Source organism: Debaryomyces fabryi (genome assembly GCF_001447935.2).
Source record: "Debaryomyces fabryi strain CBS 789 chromosome Unknown contig00023, whole genome shotgun sequence".
Lineage (NCBI taxonomy): Eukaryota > Fungi > Ascomycota > Pichiomycetes > Serinales > Debaryomycetaceae > Debaryomyces > Debaryomyces fabryi.
Window position 1 is genome coordinate 62,252 of NW_015385449.1, and position 19,927 is coordinate 82,178.

Here is a 19,927-nt window from a genome sequence, read left to right on the forward strand (position 1 = left end):
AAAGTATATACTAATTGACAAAATTTAAAAGAATGTTTTTGAAGTAATAAAAAAAAAAAAGGAATCCAATTGGGTTCTACCCTATATAACGATATTAACTTTCATCTATTGAATTCTATTTTACCTATAGTTACATGGATTCAATTTGAATGCAAGAATGTGCAATTTGCAGGTTCGATGTGTTGCAGGTTGACCTACCATCCCATCGGAATTTTTTATCATTGATCTATTGTTACTCAGATAAAGGTTTAAGTCACTAATATATATTAGCTTGCAATATGGTATGTATAAATATACGTGATGGGTGTAGCGGAATAAAAGGAAGATATACTAACGTTTTGAATTAGGCTGTGAAGAAGAGAACTACCTTGCGGAACAAACTTGCAAAATCGAATACGAAGTCGACTTTGTCAGGCAAAATAGCAGAGTTAAAGGGAGATACCAATGAACAGGATTCAGATTACCATGAAAACCCATTTTTGAAATTACTGAAAGTTACGAAGAAAGATAAGCAATTAAATAAATCCCAAAATTTCTCGCAAAAATTCGATTCGTCTACCTTAAATACATCCAGCAATATATCCAAGTCTGCATTGAGACGCCGTAAGAGAAACGCCAGAAATGAGCTTAAGCCAAAGATGGACGAATTACTACAAAATTTGCCCGAAACTACAAACATATTTGAGCCATCTGCTTCTCACAAATCGAAGGACTCCAACCTGACAAAATTCATCAAATCCTCCAAGACTTCTGCAAACTTGCCCAATGCAGCCAAAAAAACTGGCCATTCCAAAATCATGACCCAAGAGAGCAAGAATTTCACTAATGTCTTGAAAAACCCTCAATTTCGAACATCTCCTTTCAGCGCTTTGAAAGATGCTATTGCTCAAAATTTACAAAACCAATAAGTCCCAGTTTCAATTTCATTTATTATATATGCATTACTACAGCCATCTCTATTAGACTCTAGACTCTAGACTCTAAGTCCCTTTACTATTAATTACTTTACCGTATAGTAATGGTATGATTTATATCGTGAACTCATCTTATGTAAGCTTTCGACAGAAACATTTCGCGTCAAAAATAAACAATCGTGTAAAAATAAAAACATAAACATTCTGCAAAGAAAACAAACCGGTCCCAGCAACAACCATATTTACGGATATTTTCTTAGTGTAAACACTAAACGGAAACAATTTTCATATCATTGAATTGTTGAATACATCTTAAGTCCTTTTTGGCTACATTAAACACATATATATCTGAAATAGATATATAAGAGACACTCTAGTTCTACTGCAACTTTGAAGGAACCCATATTCCATCGAGTGGTTTCAAGCGGAATACAATATTGTAATTTGTTGTGATGGATCTTGAACAACAGTTCAGGGTTGAAATGACAGTAGAAAATAGTATTCTCGAAGTATCTAACGATGGAAGTGGCTTGATGGAAAACAGTGATCAACGAAACACTGGCGATAGGAATAGTGAAGAAAACATATTCTATGAAGCCAATACGGAGAGAAGCAATGATATTAATATTCAAGGAGTGGAACCGGGAACGATACATCCAGAATTTATGTACAATGAACATGATGAATCTATATTCGATGACGAGAATGTGTTCCCCAGTCTTAATCCAGAGGCGGAAGACATAGTGAAATTTGACGAAAGTAATCCCGAACTAATAAACCATGCTACACTCAAAGCATTGATAGTCCAATTGACGTCACCAGAAGTTATTGATTACAACTTGATTTGTGATTTCTTTCTTACATACAGAATATTTGTTGATAGCGAAAAAGTGATGAATATGTTATTAATAAGATTAATATGGTCGTTACAGTATATCAATTCAAATAATGAAGCAAGCATAAACATTGGTAAATTGGTACTATTAAGAACTTTTGTTGTATTGAGACATTGGATGTTGAATTACTTTGTTGATGATTTTGACTCTAATAACCACTTATGTGATATATTCACTTACAATATGAATCAAATAACAAATGAATCGAATCTAGTTACAGATGATATGTTTTTCGAACAAAAGGTTTTGAAGGATTTAAAAATTCATTGGATATCTTTGTTGAACGAGTTTTGGAATGTTGAAATTGACCTTGATATTGTATCAGATGATATCTTGCAATATAGATTACCTATGATATTCGAAATTTCAAATGCCAAAAAATTATCCAAAAGTAATACCGAAATGTCTATTCATACGAATGCGTCATATAGAAGATCGGCCATGTTATCATTATATGATCCGAAGATTCAGCATAAATGTCTTATATTTGGTACAAATGGTAATGATGAAAATCCACAGCTTTCTGTGAACAACTTATTGCTCCACCATCAATCATCCAGGCTTTCAGTAAATACGAAGTTACAAGAACTCAAAGACAAGAAGTTGAAAGATGTAACCGTTGAAAGGAAGCCCTTAACATCAAACACAAAACATAATCATATGAACCTTCAAGATTCATCGTTAGGTTTAAAGAAAACCTCTCAAAACAAACAACAAACTCTTGAAGAAACACAAGCTGGCGTATCAACTCCAATTAAGAATAAAGAAAATATCAATTTCGATAATAAGCTTTCCCCTATTAAAATGGTAAATATAGGATTTTCGACAAATGGTAATGTAAAACTTCCTTCGTCGAAGGTAACCGCAATTTTACCCCCTACTCCAGTAAAGAAAATGGACTATGTTATCAAACAGACTAATGTGAATGATCCTTCCCACAAACCTAATCATTACATTAAGGATGGAAAGACCACAGATGATGCATTGAGTGATTTTGGAAGAAAGAAGTCATTAAAAAAGTTTGTTGATGGATGGAAAAAATCGTTTAATCATAATTCATCGAATATTAACCACGCATCACATGCAACGAATAACAGTCAGGGTAGTAAGGATATGAATAATTTAATAAAGGATGCAATGAATGTAATGTCTGAAAACGACGAAGAAGAAATTGGGGATAGAGTTGATGTCCTATGTGCTAGAGCTGTTGACGAATTGGAATACTTGATACGATACTATGTTGGTAATGATTCTCCATCAACTATAATTGAAAGGGATATTGATGGGATCGAAGAAAATAATAAGAGAAATACAATTGATGAATTTGTCGATGTTACTGTAGATGAAAATCGAGAAGACAACAAAGCAGATCATTATGATGATGAATCAATTGATATAATGGCATCTCCAGCAAAAAAGCCTAGAGTCACAAGTACATCTCATAGTAGTCCCGTGAGAGGAAAGATTGAAAATATTGACGACAACGAAGATTCATCGGCAATCGACATTAATGATTTATCAGAACTCAATCTCAAAAAAATAGACAATTTGATCAATACTGATGAGATAAATTATGAAGAACAACGACAAGATAAAGAGCATTATAAACAAAGAAGTCATACTCCAGTTGATCAAATATTTGGAAGGTCGTTTGACGCATCTAACCAATCATCTTTCCAAAGACCAGCAAGTATTAATTGGAATGATGAGGGTGATCTTGATTTAGAATATTCAGAAAATAAGACGACAGGGTCGGTGGATGATTTTGATGATGAACCTAAATCTCCAATAAATCAGGACCAATCATTTAATATTGGCTCCCAATTACCTCCCGACCCTCATTACGTTATTAACAATCAATCTAGTAAGTCATTTGAATCTTCAATTTCAACACCTAGTAACATAACACAATATAACGCTGAGGTTGCAGATCTTGGAATTGCGTTGAGCCCCCATCTGATGAAGAATAATTCAGTAAGAAGAATTAGCTTCAATGAAGCTAACTTGACGAAGAATAATAGTAACCGCAAACGCATGTCTACGTTGTCAAAAAATTCATCCGGATCAATATTTCGTAAAGATAGCCGAAATTCAGCGAAGTCCTATATTAGTTACGATTCTGCTTTTTCGATTTCTAAAGGGTCAGCTACCTATAAAAATAACGAGCTAGACAACGGTGAATTAAAGAAAAAGACAGCATATACTGATCTTCGAACTGTTGCTGGTATCAACGACCAAAGACCAGCTTTGGATTCTAGAATAAGCATAGAGTCAATGTCAATGGGTTCGTATCTATCAAGATCGTCGTCATTAAGGAAAAGTGTCAGACTCAGTACATTATGTGCTTTGACTGAATTACCATTTGGCGAACACAACGCATCGAATATATCGACTGATAGACGTATCCCAAGCATCAAGAAAGAATTAAGACAACTGGATATATCAGATAGTTCATTTTTTTCTATTGCAGCTAGATCGAAGACAAATTCCGTTATGGCATATAACGAGCAAACTCAAAATAGTCATAATTCGTCTAGTAATTCGGTAGTGATACCAGGAATCAGCAATTTCGTTTTAAAAGAACTAGCGGATATACCAGACGAATCCTTTCAACAAAACAGTCCACTTGATCATGCATTATATAAATTAGAAGGAAAGAAATCGAATTCAAGCGATCCTAAAGATGAAACGAAGAATGATCTATTATCAAAGGAGGTATCTTACGTGGAAAATGCAAACGAAAGTAATATCATTCCTGATAATACTCAAGACATTTTAAATGAAATCAATAATGCCAACACTCAAGATATAGACGACTATCCGAGCGACATTGTTGACATGACCCAGGAAAGGCCCTTAACGCCTGTAAAGAATATGATGGTTGTTAAGTCGCCACAAAAGAAAAAAGCAAGAGGTTCTTTAAAGAAAAATGAAAGCATTTTCTTCGTCAGCAACGGATCCAGTCCACGACAATTTCCATCACCTAAAACTATTTTGAATGGATACTATATTTCAACGGATATTTTATCAATCGAGAAAGTAATGGAGACGGACTCACACATTTCGTTTTTATTAAGTTACGATTCTAAATCCTTAGCGGACCACTTCACTGTGATTGAAAGAGATATTCTACAGGAAATCGACTGGAAGGAGCTTATTGAACTTAAATGGAACAAGGAACTTATCCCCGTGAATAGTTGGCTTGAGATAATTGTGAACGATAACTACTTTCACAAGAATAAAGGTGTCAATTTGGTTATCGCGAGATTCAACTTGATGGTCAATTGGATTATATCCGAAATTGTGATGTCAAAAACACAACTTGAAAGAATTAGCATCATCTCGCGGTTGATACACATAGCCCATAACTGTTACGTGTTGCAAAACTTTTCAACATTGATGCAAATAATTCTCGGATTAACTTCTGAAAAGGTCCTGAAGTTGAAAGAGACCTGGAAGAACTTGCCTCCAGGTGACATTTTAATCTTGAAGAATTTGGAAGAACTTTCTTCTCCATTGAAAAACTTCTTAAACATTCGGTTGTGCATAAACCATATAAAACCATCTAATGGTTGCATTCCGTTTGTTGGTTTGTACTTGTCCGACCTTATCTTCAATGCTGAGAGACCTGCGTTTATCAAGACTAAAATTCCCCATGCTGCGAAAAATAATGATACCACCGGTGGGGACTCTACATTGAATACACAAAATATTGCAGCAAAAATGATCAACTTCTCTCGTTTCCGTACTTCGGTTCAAATTGTGAAGTCATTATCTCAATGTATCGAATGGTCCTCCCATTATGATCTACCAATACAAAAAGACTTGTTATCCAAATGTCTCTACATTAAGTCCTTGGACGAAGAAGAGATGAACTTTTGTTTACTGAATATTGTCGATCCATGATAATATGAACGTGTATAATTAATGTGTATAATTCTACTATATCTATATATTACTTTGCAATAGACTACTAATTAATTTACTTGCTGGAAACTTCGTTGCGTGTGACACTGTTTATAGGATTAGATTATGTTGGGAATTGTCCCAGATGGAATACGAGGGTTACTTCCGAATGTCCATTTTCCGGGAGTAAGAATGTAGTGTGACTTGAGTCCCGGAAATGAGTGATTCAACATTTTGTAAATAACCCCACTGCGATACCTTAAATATATATATAAGTATCTCCTTCAGCGATTGATAACACGTTTTAAAGCAATATTAGAGTCATATTAAAAGGTCATTGAGTGGTCTAACGGCATTAGAGAAAGTATAAATCATTTGTATAAGGAATATGCCACAAGCACAAATTCGAAAGACACAACGAAACCCGAAAGTATGGGTTGCTGCATTGATAGCAGCATCCATAGTGACTATCTCATACAAAATGTATTCCAGCTACATTGGAGAGGAGACTGTCGAAGATAAGAGAAACGAAAAAGAAGGGGCCGAGGAGAAGTTGAGAATTGCTAAAAAATACACCAAGAAGTCGATTGCGTTGACGTTATCGCACTCGGTGCTTAGCTCGCAATTGCCCTTGAACGAGATTTTGCTCAATTCAGAGAATGTTACATTCATATTACCGCCAAATTTGTCGATGGATGATTTGGTTTGCAATATCGGCAATGCAGACGAGGTAGAGAAGTACAACTTACCTAAGACATTGTTGAACAATTACAAATTGCTCCATTGTAGTAATATCGATGGGTATTTCAACATATTGAAGAACTTAAAGCCGGACACTTTACTTGTATGTTCGGACGATTTAGGAATAGCGGACAGTTTACCAAGGGACTTACACAGGTTTGTAAAGGAGGTCATTAACATCGATCAGAATAAGGAAGATATTTACAAGAAATTGTCGTCGATCTTCATCAAATAGAATAGAACTCTTATTTATTAATGTGATATTGTTATTGAATAAATAAATAATCATTAGCTGTAAACCTGGCCTATGTAAATATATCTACAGAGTTTGCGGCCTATCTTACAAACGGACTATCTACCATCCTCTTGTGGATACCTTTTCGTTGGCCTTTAAGGAGTCAACGCTGACTCCAAACATCAATTCGCCTAAGTCAGTGGAATATTCCATGATTTTCTTTGGATCGTTATAGTGGGTGACAGCATTCACGATGGCCTTGGCTAAAAGTTCTGGGTTCTTCGACTTGAAGATACCAGATCCGACAAATACACCGTCACATCCCAATTGCATACATAAAGCAGCATCAGATGGAGTAGCGACACCACCAGCAGCGAAATTGACAACTGGGAATTTTCCTTTGTTAGCGATCAATTCTTTCAAAGTTTCAAGAGGAACTCTTAACTCCTTCGCGTAGGCTTCGACCTCTGAATCAGACTTCAATGATAAAGCATGGTCGATTTGCTGTTTGATCAAGTTAATGTGGCTCACAGCTTCTGAGATATCTCCTGTACCAGCTTCTCCTTTAGTTCTCAACATGGCTGCACCTTCACTGACTCTCCTCAAGGCTTCGCCCAAGTTTCTTGCACCACACACAAACGGAACATTGAATTTATTCTTTTGAATATGGTACAATTTGTCTGCTGGAGTCAACACTTCGGACTCATCAATATAATCAATTTCCAAAGCTTCCAAAACTTGTGCTTCAACAAAATGCCCAATTCTGCATTTTGCCATAACAGGAATTGAGACTGCGGCCATGATTTCCTTGATCATTTTTGGATCTGACATACGACACACTTGTCCCGATGCTCTCATGTCTGCTGGAATTCTTTCCAAGGCCATAACTGCACATGCACCGGCTTTTTCAGCAATTTTGGCTTGTTCTGGGGTAACAACATCCATGATAACACCACCCTTTAACATTTGTGCTAATCCAGCTTTAACTTTGAAATCTTGTGCCATTTTGTTTTTTGTAATTCTATAATTATTAATTGAATTGTAGAAACAAAATTTTGCAAATAAATTTGACGAAATATAGACTATTATTTATGGCCTTCTTGTTGTGACTCAATCGAGTATTGTATGAATGAATCACAGGGATCAAGCAAACAGATTTTCGGGAAGTCCACGGTATAATTACGGTTACGTTAACGAGGGCAGCGTAAATGAAAATGGCTGTAATTTTACTGCATATACAATAACGGTTCTTTGTAATTCGAGCAGATTGCGAGAATTCACCGAGGATATCAGAGTCAATCTCCAACGTTTTTTGACTCCAAGTCAAGCCTTCTAAGAGTTTATACAGTAACTGGGACCACTGGTATTTTTGCCAAAGAGGCATTTTGTTATAAAATTTCTCGCTTGGGGTAATGATAACCGATAGATATAGGCATCATTAGAATACCGTAAGAATACCGATTTAAAATCGCTCAAGGCTATAAAGCACCAAACAAAGTGATTTAGATAAGACTGAACTTTCATACTTAATAACTTCCCGGTCAGGACGGAAAGACAAACCTAAATAAAGATACCAAATGACTATTACGAGAAACGTAACGGTTGGAGTCTTGGCGTTACAGGGAGCATTTATCGAGCATATCAAACACTTTGAAGGTGCCACCAAGAGTGGATATTCTGATTACGAGTTTAGCTTTATTGAGATTAGAACAGAGGAGCAGTTAGAGAAGTGCCATGGACTTGTTATTCCAGGAGGAGAGAGCACAGCTATTTCATTGATTGCACAAAGAACAAACTTGCTTGGGCCGTTGATGCGTTATGTTAAATCAGAAAAGCCAATTTGGGGCACTTGTGCTGGATTGATTTTTTTGTCAACTCAAGTTGAAAATGGGAAACCGGGCCAACAATTGTTAGGAGGCATGAATATCCAGGTTAAGAGGAATGCATTTGGAAGACAGTTACAGTCATTTCAATCTGATTTGGACTTTTCATCTTTCATCCCTCTGGTATATGATTTTCCTACCATATTTATTAGAGCTCCTGTAATTACTAGTGTATTATCTGATATTAATGGGCCTGAAGATGTGAATGATTTCATCATTCACACCAAGAATGACTATGAGAATAAAGCTCCAGTACAGATTTTGCACCAATTAGACAATGGTTTGATAGTCGCCGTGAGACAAGGTAGTAAACTCGGAACTTCCTTTCACCCTGAGTTATCGGATGATTATAGATTCCACAAGTGGTTCATAGACGAGTTTATAGTAAAGGCTTTATAATTATGTATTTTTAAATACCAGTAATATATCAAATTGTGCGTATGGATTTCGTTGCAATGCGAAAATTAAGAATGATGAACTTATCATAACGACAAATATTAGCATACTATCACACACATTTTTTGAGTGAGTAAGATGCATGATGCTAGAATATTCAATTCTCCTTCGAATACTACAATGAATGAGAATGATGAAACAGATAGACCTAATGTTAAATCTTTGAGGACAAATCAAAGACGAGTTATAGGACCGTCAAAGTCTTCGTCACATATGGGATCACATATTGGTACTACGTTAGTCATCGGCAAGAATTCACATTCAACATCTCATGGCATACGAAGTAATATACCAGAAAATACGATAATAATTGGTAGACGTAATTTCAGTGATGGTCAAATTGAGTATGCAAAACCTTCTAGTCATACCCATAGACTCAAAAAAGATAGTACGTCAAATGATCCCAATATCGATTCAATTGTGGATAGTACTAAAAAGCTTCCAGAACAGATTCAATTGACTGTTTGGTTTCATGAACCAAGAACGTCTACAGAAGACGTCATAATTGATGCAAGTGTGATACCAGGATTAAAAGAAGGTGATATTTGTGAATTGGTTCCTTTAAGTACATTTAAACCCCATAAAAAACCCAAGCGATTAATATTCATCATCAAAAATCAAACGCTATTATCCAAAAGCTCAAATTTAAATACTGTCAATAACAACACATCAATTAATGCAGGCGTACCAGCTTCGGCCATACCAGCTAACAACAACAATGCAGCGAAGCCAAAGACAAACTTTCAAATTTCGTTGATTTCCAATCCTTTACAGAATTTAATGGATTTACCGCCACGAAGTTTGGTTCAATTGAAAACTATATTAGATGTTGAAGCCATTGAAGCAGATACAATCGAAATTTTTATAAAAGATGTAAACATCTCAAGAGATTTAATGTGGGCATTTTCTTCATCATTAGTAGGAACATGTGTCTATACAGAAAAAAGGCTAAGTTTTCTTAGTAATAGGACAGGGGTGGTAAAAAAAGTTTATAAAGATGGGAGGGAGATGTTCTCAGCGTTGATTTGTGAAAAGACAAAGGTAGTATTTCGTTCTAAGAGTGCCAAATTGGTATTTTTGGTTCAACTTTCTCGAGAGATGTGGCACTTTGAGGAAACAGGTGAAATCATGTTTCATAAATTAGTAAACACATTATTTCCTAAGATTTTTAAAAAGTGGAGAGACAAAAATACACATCACTCTATAACTATTGTCCTATTTACAAGTGTTGATTTAACGAATATTCCATGGACATCATTAGGTCAAGGGGAAAGGCCAAATAATAGGCGTGATTATTTTAGAGTTGTTGTTGACCAAGTGAGTATCTTTCATTGGGATAGAATTATGGCTAATTTAAGATTAGAATTTGCCAATTTTAAAAGAGATATTATGCTAAATTGCCAACCTGAAAATAATGGAAAATTTACAATGGCAGGTCAATCACTACCATCAGTTAAAGGGAATGTTTTAGAAGCTATTAATGTTGGGATTCATTTAGTAAATGATAGGTTTAAGAATACTGACTTGAAGCATTCTTTAAATCATTTCATATTAGTCACTCCAGGAACAGGATTATTTGATGTAGACTATAGTTTGATGCACGAAACTAGTAAAAAAATGTTAAGCATAGATTGTGCATTAGATATTGTCTGTTTGAGCCAACCACCTTTGCACATAGTACCTCTATTTCGTTACAGAGATCCAACGAAAGAAGGTCAAATATCACACTGTGTTCCACATTGGTGTGACATATCGTTTTACAAAGATAGTACAGCTAATTCTACACAATGGATACCGCATTGTAAAATTTATGAATTACAGATGATGGGTGTTATGGAAAATGAAATTAATGATGTTAAAATTGAGAGATATAGGGTACCCAATAATGCAAAATCAATGATAGAGGCTATGGATAAGTATGATTCTGATGTTTTCAAACCTGTTAGTAAAGTTTCGAATTCAAATACAAATAGAGAATCAGAATATTCACTGGAACAATCAACCATAAATAGTAAAGTAGTGACACCCAAAGAAAGTGCCAATGCCTTATCTTTGATATGGAATGCTAGAACTTCTCTATTACCAAATTCATCGACTGCCAAAATTGACGTTTCTACAACTAATTCTTCCGTTCTTGGTACAGTTGCAAATAGCGGAAAAGATGTTTCAGCGCTTTCATCTTTGTACACCTTGAATAAGACATCTGCTGATAAGCCACTGACATATGCTTCTTCAATTAAAGCTGATTCATATAAGGGCTCAAAAGAAAATTTAAAAGCAAAGGATAAAAAAGAATTCAGCGAGAGGACAAGAACAAAGCTTCGGCCAAGGCTACAAAAGGCTGAAGAATTTTATAAAAGTGACGACGGACTCAGCAATGCTTCAAAACTGCGAGAGTTATTGGATTCCAAATCCAGAAATAAACAAAGTTCAGCTCACACGGAGGAAGAACTGGAAATCTTAACAAACATGTTGTGGACTGAAATTCGGAATCCTTCTAAAGAACTGCATTCTGATATGTTGTCATTTCTTCGTTTAAGTAGATGGAATGACGTATTTCCATCAAACATCAAAAGGAGATTAGTAAAATGGAGATCATTCGAATCTCCAGCTGCTTTGCCAGTTACCACTTCGATTTTTCCATCTACTAAACAATTAGAAACAGAATATTCTTTTCAAATTTATAGCGTATTTTTAAATTCAGAAAATGATCTAGAGATCGAAAGTACTCATGATCTAATGAGGGAAATGATTCAATTACGTTTATTACTAGGGTTCCAAATTTGCTATAGTGATCAAGTTAAAAAGTTCGAATCGAGTAGAAAACCGGGTGGAAATGCTGAAAGCTTAATTAAATACTTTCCAAAAGGTAGTTGTTATGGTTCAAGAATTTATATGTCCTTGGATGACGAAATACATAGAATATCTTGTGATTACAATGGAAATCTATATGTTCAAATGTATAGAAAAATCGAGGAATTGAAGCATTCAAGATTATTAGGGTTACAAGATTATCAGCAGAAAAGTTATGTTCCGTTAATTAGAACACGTTATGTTGACGAATATACTCCAGCTAAATTTGATTTCATTAATGCTAAGCCGCTCAAGTACAATTGGAATCAATTTGACCAGTTAATAGCGGGTTACGATGATGCAATTCCTCAAGAGAAAAGACTGTTCCACAAGATGAAATTTGTTGTCCTACCAGCTAGTATTCCTAAGAATGCATATTTTATATCCAATGAGAATTTGACTGATGAAGAAATACGGGTTGAGGGTTTACGTAAATTGATTGCAATAATCGAACGAGGAAAATTTGTTAAATCAGATGATAATGAATCCAAAAGAAAGGAAGAAATCTTGCCTGAAATAAGTTTTTATACGGGTAATTTATATGAATTCTTGAGTGATCAAGCTGAAACCTATGATACAACGGGTAATGAACCAAGTAATTCTTTAATGTTAGGAGAAAACATGAGATTTACAAGGGGAATAAAATTGAGTCAACTAGCGCAGGAGTTACAAAGCCCTACTGGTGTGAGATTAGTAGATAGAACGTGGCATTTCAAGAAACATCTTCATTGCTTTTTAGGTAACGAGCTTGTCTCATGGTTTATTGAGTGCTTTGAAGATATAGACAATAGGAATGATGCTACAAGTTATGGCCAGTCATTAATGGACAGAGGAATGATCAAGCATGTTGAAAGTAGACACGGATTCTTGGATGGGTATTATTTCTACACATTTGAAGACGAATATATTGACAAGAATTACAAACCTGAGAGATCGAACAGTGGATGGTTTAATAGAAAGAAACATGCAAACGAAAAAGATTCAACGGTCACATCACCTGCGTATACAAGAAATAATTCAGATAGTGAATCAGTGAAGTCACCGGTATTCCCAGTTCAAGATAATCTTGACTTAAGAAAAATCACATCGAATTCAATAGGTCAACATATGTATGAGTCTGAAACATCATCAATGGCTGGGTCTTCAACCAAAGCGAAGCAAAAGAAGAAGTTCATATTGAGTAGATCAGTTAAGTTTAATGCTGATCCTTTAAAAAAGTCGTTTAGACCAGAAATTGTTACTGTGCATTATGATAGAGTTCATAATCCAGAACATTGCTACCATATTAGACTTCAGTGGCTCAATACTACGAACAAGTTCATAGACGATGCCATCTCAAATTGGTCAAGACTATGCGAAAGGCACGGATTAAAATTAGTTGAAACTCCTTGGCTTGAGTTATGCACCATCCCGGAAGTAAATCCATTCCACTCATTTGTTGATTTGAAATTGGTTATCAATCCATGGACTGATCCAGAATTCCTGGATCTTAATATTCTAAAGGATAATAAATTCTATTATCACTTATACTTGATGAAAAAGTCAGATTTCTTACTTGACAACCGGTCAACAGTTTTCTTTCTGAAAGACCACATTGAAATTTCCTATAGTTGGGGTAAACCAATTTTCCAGTATGCTCAGTATATTCACAAGACAGGTGCTTATATAGTTGAATTGCGAGATAATGGAGATTTATTTTTAGCCCCCAACAACATACACATCACAAGACTTAACACTTCCCTTTCATCTATTCCAGAACAAGATAACCTAAAGTCTTATCAAATAGATTCGCAAAAGGTAATGTTGAAATTTAGATCGGCTTGTACAAATGAAAAAATACTTCGTGGTATCTTTAAAGAGGCTAAAGAAAATTGGAGGGAAAAATGCCTGGAAAATGTATTACCTGCAATTAATTAACATCTTACTATATAATGTAGATAGTTAAAATATATATTTTGATCGTTATATTAATGATATACTTAAATAGCAATTCTTTCTGCGATCTTGATAGCATCGGCCAAAACACCGTGAGCAGTAACATCTGCGCCAGCACCAGCACCTTGGATAATTAATGGATTAGGATATCTTTCAGTTTTAATCGATACAACGTTGTCACTACCTTTCAAGGAAGCAAATGGATGGTCAAAACCATATTTACCGATTTCTACAGAAACCTTGTTAGCTTTGAAATCGACTTGACCAACAAATCTCAAAACTTTATTTTCAGCTAATGCTTCCTCTTTTACCTTTTGGATATCAGCATCGAAATCTGGTAATTTTGATAAAAACTCATCCGCACTTTCAACACTTTCTAACTCCTTTGGAATAAGAGATTCGACAGGAAATGAAGTTGGAGACTCAACATCAAAACCCGATATTCTGGCTAAAATAGTTACTTTTCTAGCAACATCTAAACCATTCAAATCATCTCTTGGATCAGGCTCGGTATATCCCAAATCCTTGGCAACTTTAACTACATCTGAAAACTTTACTTTAGTAGAAGGGTCAGTGGTGGAAAATTCGTTAAAAATATATGACAAAGTACCAGAAAAGATACCTTCAATTTTTTCAACTTTATCGCCAGTAGTAATCAAGTCTCTCAATGGGCCGATAATCGGTAATCCAGCACCAACGGTAGCTTCATGATAAACTAAACCACCAGAAGGAGCTTCAGAGCTCTTGAAGATTTCATTCCAGACAGATAAATCAGACGAAAATGCTTTCTTATTTGGGGTAGCGATCGAAATACCTTCCTTAACAAACGTAGGATAATAATCAGCTATAGCACCATTAGAAGTGTTATCAATCAAGATTGTAGGTTTTGATGCACCTTTCAAAAACTTTGTCAATTCATCCAATGATAAAACAGCTTGGGCAGAGGCACTCTTGTAAGAAGCCAAGTCGACTGGTTTGTAATCAGAAGAGAATAATGCTTCTTTAGATGATCTAGCGAAGTAGACAACATTGAAGTTGATAGAAGTTTTTAAGTTTTTTAATTGGTTAACAAATGCTGATCCAACAACACCCGAACCAATAATAGCAACATTGACAGACTTGACCATTTTATTTTTGAATTAGTTATCACAATTGGATTTTGTTCGTTCCAAGAGCCACTTAAAGGGTTTTTTCAAGTCTACGAAACTTGTTGATAATAACACGTGATATCAAATGATTCGCTCTATATACTGTTTATATCTAATTCTATCAATAGTCAGGATTGGGAAGCTTGATTGGCTTCTATATCGTTCCCATAGAAGGGAGACGGGTTACAAGCTTTTATATATGGCGACTTCTTTTTGTTATATTTTGTCTATTCATGTACTGGAATGTTGCAACCATATTCATTGCGCATTACCTGCGGCTGTGGCCCGAATACTTTCCATATATCTCTCTTGTAATACATTGATATGGCTTCATTCAACCCTAATAAGTGATGCAATTAATAAGTTGAAGACAAAATACAATTAGCAAAACCCACATGCTTGTATGGTGAGTAGTCGAAGCTATACCTTTTTTGTGGTCACCTTCGCTATCTGTATCGGTTCCGTTAACTATGTATTTTCTGTCATCTAGAGGCTGAGGCATAAGATCAAAATCAACCAATTTCTTAAAGTCCCACTCTATTGATGTCTCAGTTTTGAAACACCAAAATATCCAACCATTCATTTTAGAACTATATTGGTCGAGTTGCATTTCAATGAACTTTCTATAATTCTTTTTCTTCTGTTTAGACCATTTATCCCACATATTAATATCATCACATGTTCCGATCTTGTCATTGTTATATGGCGACGTACCTTCGAACCTTGTTCCTATACCTACACCATTCAACCAAGGCGTGCAATCAGTCAAAGCAGCCAGCCATTCACCAACAACAGCAGGGTGATGTGTATTTTCATCCTTTATAGATGAGCTAAGAGATTTGATACTCAGAAGGTGTTCTTCTATAGTCAGATTTAAAGCCCCCGGTGAAAAGACTTCGTAATGATGATGGTCTATAAGAATGTTGTAGTTATCAACGGTAGAATTAGTTCTATTTCCCAGATAAGATAGAAATTTATTCCAGTATCCCATCAGTTGAAAAGCATCATGGAATACAATTGTATTATTAATTGCTTGTATTTTTCTTGCATCTTCATAGCTATCTTCATAAAACTTCTTTACTTTTTTCATAGACAATTTCGGCCCAAGGGGTTCATTAACGACCTCAATGCCCAAAATTGTATCCTTGTATTGTGTTGACATGTTATATCCCCCATACTTTGAATAAATTTTGTTTAATACACGGTGACTTAAATCAACATTCTCAGTTCGATTAAACCATCCAGGGTAATTAAGATTTCTGAGGCCCGAGTTGTCAAAACCATTCTGGGAACCAGGCAAACCATGAAGATCAACCCATACTTTCAAATCATATTTAGATGCCCATTCTATGGCCTTATCTAAATACTTCTGTGCCCCGGGAACGTACGTATCATTTTCAAGCTTTTCAAATGCCCAATATCCAATTGGTATACGAACCATATTCAAACCAAATTCTTTCATCTGGGCAAAATCTGACTCATTGTAAAAGGTATCCCAGTGCTTGGTTAATCTACTTTTTGCTTCTTTATAACCGAGCTTTTTGCAATAAGCATGTTCGTCAATTGGGATATCAGACTCCTTACCACTAGTTTTATTAAATTCTAAGAAAAGCGAAGGAGTTATATAAGGTTCGAGAATCAACCAACCCCCTAATGCTACCCCTTTGTAATGAAAGTTTCTGGAATTATACTGAGATTGGATTAATGAGGAATTATTTGTAGACGAAGTGGCATTCGATCCAGATGTCAATTGTGCAAAGCAAAGAGTCAACACCAACAAATAGATAAATTTTATCACCCACATTCCAAAAGCGAAGAATGAAGAAACCTTGATTCGATGGTTTATTGAAATTAGCGATGCAACTATGGTATCTAGGAAAAGGAAAGATTCTCTCAGAAACGAAGTAGGCACTGCCAAAGGTCGCGGCAGTAGGCTCCCATATTTACTGAATATATATACACACAACAACACGTTCATACATTACAAGAACATTTTACTATTGGTACGTCTGGTAAAACCCATATTCGATCGAGCCATCTGAAATGTTCGTGCTTTCGTTAATACGAGCACACCTCTAATACTTGATCATATTTATTTATTCTGGAAAGATTAAGACAAATGTAAAGAAGAATATATGTACAATGTGCTTTCAAGAAGCACTACCACAAACAATCATTAAATAAGTACAGCCAAAAGGCGTGAGTAAGTTACATAGTTTTCATTAAAATAGGAATATCTTCGGCCAATAGGGAAATCTACGGCTTCTTGGTTAGTCCAAGTCTTCTTCAGATGGCTTGATTTCTGGTTCGCCAGCACCAGCACCAGCTGCGGCTCCAGCACCCAAAATGTTGGTCACTGCTGCTGGAGGTTGAACAGCAATCATCATGACAACTATCTCGTACACTTCTTCTGGAACAGATCTTTGGTAGATACCCAAAATATCAGTTGGGTTAGGGTACACTGCAAGTGCCTTGTAGAAACAGAGGGCTGCCTCGATCTTCTTATCTGCCACTGTAGCCAATTGTTCTCCTAAAGCAACTTGTTGCATGAAGAAGTTCTCTTTCTCTGATAAATCGGTTGGCACTGGGTTCGCTTCCAAATCTTCAGTCAAAGCCTTTTTGATAGCATCCAACTTGGATTTCTTGGTGTCTTCGTTTTCCTTAGCAGCAAGCTTCTGTTGCTTGACCGACTTCTTCTTCAAGCTCTTTCTGAATTCTGGAGAGCTTCTACGCTTGTAATCGAAGTAAACCGCGTATGCAACCAATGCAGTACCTGCTACTGCTGTGAATGTTAAAGCCTTACTCATTGTTATTATATCTATCTATCTATTACTCGTGAAGTAAATACAAAAGAATTACGCCCGTCTTTACTCATACACTAGGCGTACGGACTGAAAATTTTTATATGCGAGAAACTACACAAAAATAATTATGTCCCAATTTAAGGTCACGTGACACATCCAGAAGAGAGACCATTTTTTTATGTTAATTTGATTGGGTCAATATAATATCAGCGTCTAAACGTCATCTAGTGTCCATTAGTTGAATAGCGTAAATATAGTACATTATGTCAGAACAAGGTGACTCTGAACAAAGGATAGTGCCAGACTCCAGATTCAAATGGCCAAGACCATTTGGTAACTTGACAAATGCCAGTGCTTACCCGCCATGGAAGCCTGTCGACACCAAGAAGGAAACAAGCCAAGTTTTTAGATTTACTTTCTACACAACCGTGGGTGCTTATGCGTGGTTATACTTGTGGAAGAGAACCACGTTCAAGATTGGGTTGCCAATGACGGTTGTTACGTTTGCTACAGTTGCTACTGCGTCGAAGGGTATGATCACCAACTTGAGAGAAAAGAACGACGGATGGAATACGTTCTGGGGAATTGGTCTTGGTAACTTGGTTTGTTTGACTGCCGGTTTCAAGAACATGCCAGCCAAGCATAAGGTATTGACTGGTGTTTCGGGTGCTGCCATTGCCGCGTTGCTCGACCACTGGTCTTGGGCACAATCTGCTAGCTTTGCAGGCAGAGACACCAAGCACGTCATGGCTAATACCGATGAAGAATTACCTAAACAGCAATTCTGGGATGTGTGGAGAAGAAGACCATTGTCACAAACGGTAGAAGAAATGGGTGCAGGTCGTGGTATTTTTAAGGCGTAAACTTCCCATCATTTCTTAGCCTATAACCGACCCGTTAAAGCATAATCTGTCACATTATCATATGGTGTAAGTTATATTTATAATTATACATTACATTTATCTATCCGTACTTTTTTCGTTCTCTAAATCAGTATATTAATACACACTCTCGAAGAATAAAGGCTATGTACAGTGAATAAACAAACAATTAATAAGGTCTAGTCAACAAAAATTATATTTTCTTGTATGGATAATCTAATGTTTTGTTCTTTTTTAATTTCCATAATTTCTTCTTCTTCTTCGTAGTGACATGTTCAGCAAATATTTCGTCACAGAAGTCCTTTTTCCATTTTCTAATAAAGCCAGGATCCCACAATTCACTAGCAATACCTAAATCTTTACAGCATCTCATCAATGCATTACTCTTGCAACCTTCTAACGCAGTAGTTATTTTTTCGTCCCCACCAAAATAATCTTGTTCACCTCTTGCAACGCTTACGAGTCTTCCGTGACAAATTAAAGCATATTCACGAGAAATTTGTTTTGGGGTAATTAGCGATTCAGTACGTGGCGCCAATCCCCACCCTCCTGGTCCAAATGCCCTATTCAAGATTCTACGGTATTTGATTTCGGGGAGGTATAAAAGCCCATCTGGCTTTATTTCAATGTCATCATTCTCTATCGGAGCTAAAAGTATGTCACTTACCTCCTTTGGGAACGGTGCAGTACCTAGGCCATGAAAAGAATCAGACCAGTTGATAGGTGAACCTGCCTCCAGTGAACTAGTGATGGCTGGCGAATCACTAAACGACTTAATCGTATTACTTGACGATGATTGCTCCGAATCATTATTAATAGGTTTGGAAGTAGATGCTGAAATAGAATTGCCTGTCGTACTGTTCTTTGCTGCTGGGCTTGAATAGTAGGATTTTTGAAAGGCTGAGTTATATGGCATCTTCTTAATAGTGCCCTTGGCATAATTGCTGCTAAATCTAGCACTCAAGAAAGATGACTTCATCAATCTACTTGAAGTAGATAAATACTTACCATGTATCATCCTAAATATAAAGCAATTATTACCCGGTATATGTCTATAAAGACTATATTTTAACTACTTACAAGTCAAATACAAATTTTGCATATACACGAAAATGGGTAAATGTCTTACTATTATATTATACATAAATTATTATAAACTTGATGCTTGTAATTAAGAGAAAATGGTATTTGGTTTAGCAAATAATAAGAATAATGCAATCAAAAAGAATGTGTGAAAAGTCTAACACTAAAAAGCGTTAAAAAAGAGGATATGTG

The 19,927-nt window shown here is 35.8% G+C and overlaps 11 protein-coding genes across 11 annotated transcripts; 6 read left to right on the top strand and 5 right to left on the bottom strand.

Moving 5' to 3' along the window:
* Positions 1-638: 638 nt before the first annotated feature.
* On the top strand, positions 639-908 carry AC631_01624 (uncharacterized protein; the record flags this gene model as incomplete). The annotated part of the gene is made up of 1 exon (XM_015610454.1): positions 639-908. The coding sequence occupies one exon, from the start codon at positions 639-641 to the stop codon at positions 906-908; it is 270 nt and encodes an 89-aa protein (XP_015468739.1).
* A 458-nt stretch (positions 909-1,366) lies between these two features.
* On the top strand, positions 1,367-5,716 carry LTE1 (mitotic regulator; the record flags this gene model as incomplete). The annotated part of the gene is made up of 1 exon (XM_015610455.1): positions 1,367-5,716. One exon carries the CDS (start codon positions 1,367-1,369, stop codon positions 5,714-5,716), a length of 4,350 nt encoding a protein of 1,449 aa, XP_015468740.1.
* A 388-nt stretch (positions 5,717-6,104) lies between these two features.
* Positions 6,105-6,692, top strand: PEX22 (Pex22p; the record flags this gene model as incomplete). Its single annotated transcript, XM_015610456.1, has 1 exon — positions 6,105-6,692. One exon carries the CDS (start codon positions 6,105-6,107, stop codon positions 6,690-6,692), a length of 588 nt encoding a protein of 195 aa, XP_015468741.1.
* Positions 6,693-6,812: 120 nt separating this feature from the next.
* Positions 6,813-7,697, bottom strand: SNZ1 (pyridoxine biosynthesis protein; the record flags this gene model as incomplete). The annotated part of the gene is made up of 1 exon (XM_015610457.1): positions 6,813-7,697. The coding sequence occupies one exon, from the start codon at positions 7,695-7,697 to the stop codon at positions 6,813-6,815; it is 885 nt and encodes a 294-aa protein (XP_015468742.1).
* Positions 7,698-8,269: 572 nt separating this feature from the next.
* On the top strand, positions 8,270-8,974 carry SNO1 (putative pyridoxal 5'-phosphate synthase; the record flags this gene model as incomplete). The annotated part of the gene is made up of 1 exon (XM_015610458.1): positions 8,270-8,974. The coding sequence occupies one exon, from the start codon at positions 8,270-8,272 to the stop codon at positions 8,972-8,974; it is 705 nt and encodes a 234-aa protein (XP_015468743.1).
* A 177-nt stretch (positions 8,975-9,151) lies between these two features.
* IML1 (Iml1p) lies at positions 9,152-13,801 on the top strand (the record flags this gene model as incomplete). Its single annotated transcript, XM_015610459.1, has 1 exon — positions 9,152-13,801. The coding sequence occupies one exon, from the start codon at positions 9,152-9,154 to the stop codon at positions 13,799-13,801; it is 4,650 nt and encodes a 1,549-aa protein (XP_015468744.1).
* Positions 13,802-13,863: 62 nt separating this feature from the next.
* HOM6 (homoserine dehydrogenase) lies at positions 13,864-14,946 on the bottom strand (the record flags this gene model as incomplete). The annotated part of the gene is made up of 1 exon (XM_015610460.1): positions 13,864-14,946. The coding sequence occupies one exon, from the start codon at positions 14,944-14,946 to the stop codon at positions 13,864-13,866; it is 1,083 nt and encodes a 360-aa protein (XP_015468745.1).
* Positions 14,947-15,307: 361 nt separating this feature from the next.
* AC631_01631 (glycoside hydrolase family 5 protein) lies at positions 15,308-16,771 on the bottom strand (the record flags this gene model as incomplete). Its single annotated transcript, XM_015610461.1, has 1 exon — positions 15,308-16,771. The coding sequence occupies one exon, from the start codon at positions 16,769-16,771 to the stop codon at positions 15,308-15,310; it is 1,464 nt and encodes a 487-aa protein (XP_015468746.1).
* A 466-nt stretch (positions 16,772-17,237) lies between these two features.
* Positions 17,238-17,774, bottom strand: TOM20 (Tom20p; the record flags this gene model as incomplete). The annotated part of the gene is made up of 1 exon (XM_015610462.1): positions 17,238-17,774. One exon carries the CDS (start codon positions 17,772-17,774, stop codon positions 17,238-17,240), a length of 537 nt encoding a protein of 178 aa, XP_015468747.1.
* A 260-nt stretch (positions 17,775-18,034) lies between these two features.
* Positions 18,035-18,634, top strand: AC631_01633 (uncharacterized protein; the record flags this gene model as incomplete). The annotated part of the gene is made up of 1 exon (XM_015610463.1): positions 18,035-18,634. One exon carries the CDS (start codon positions 18,035-18,037, stop codon positions 18,632-18,634), a length of 600 nt encoding a protein of 199 aa, XP_015468748.1.
* Positions 18,635-18,845: 211 nt separating this feature from the next.
* MGM101 (Mgm101p) lies at positions 18,846-19,670 on the bottom strand (the record flags this gene model as incomplete). Its single annotated transcript, XM_015610464.1, has 1 exon — positions 18,846-19,670. The coding sequence occupies one exon, from the start codon at positions 19,668-19,670 to the stop codon at positions 18,846-18,848; it is 825 nt and encodes a 274-aa protein (XP_015468749.1).
* Between the last annotated feature and the right edge of the window lie 257 nt (positions 19,671-19,927).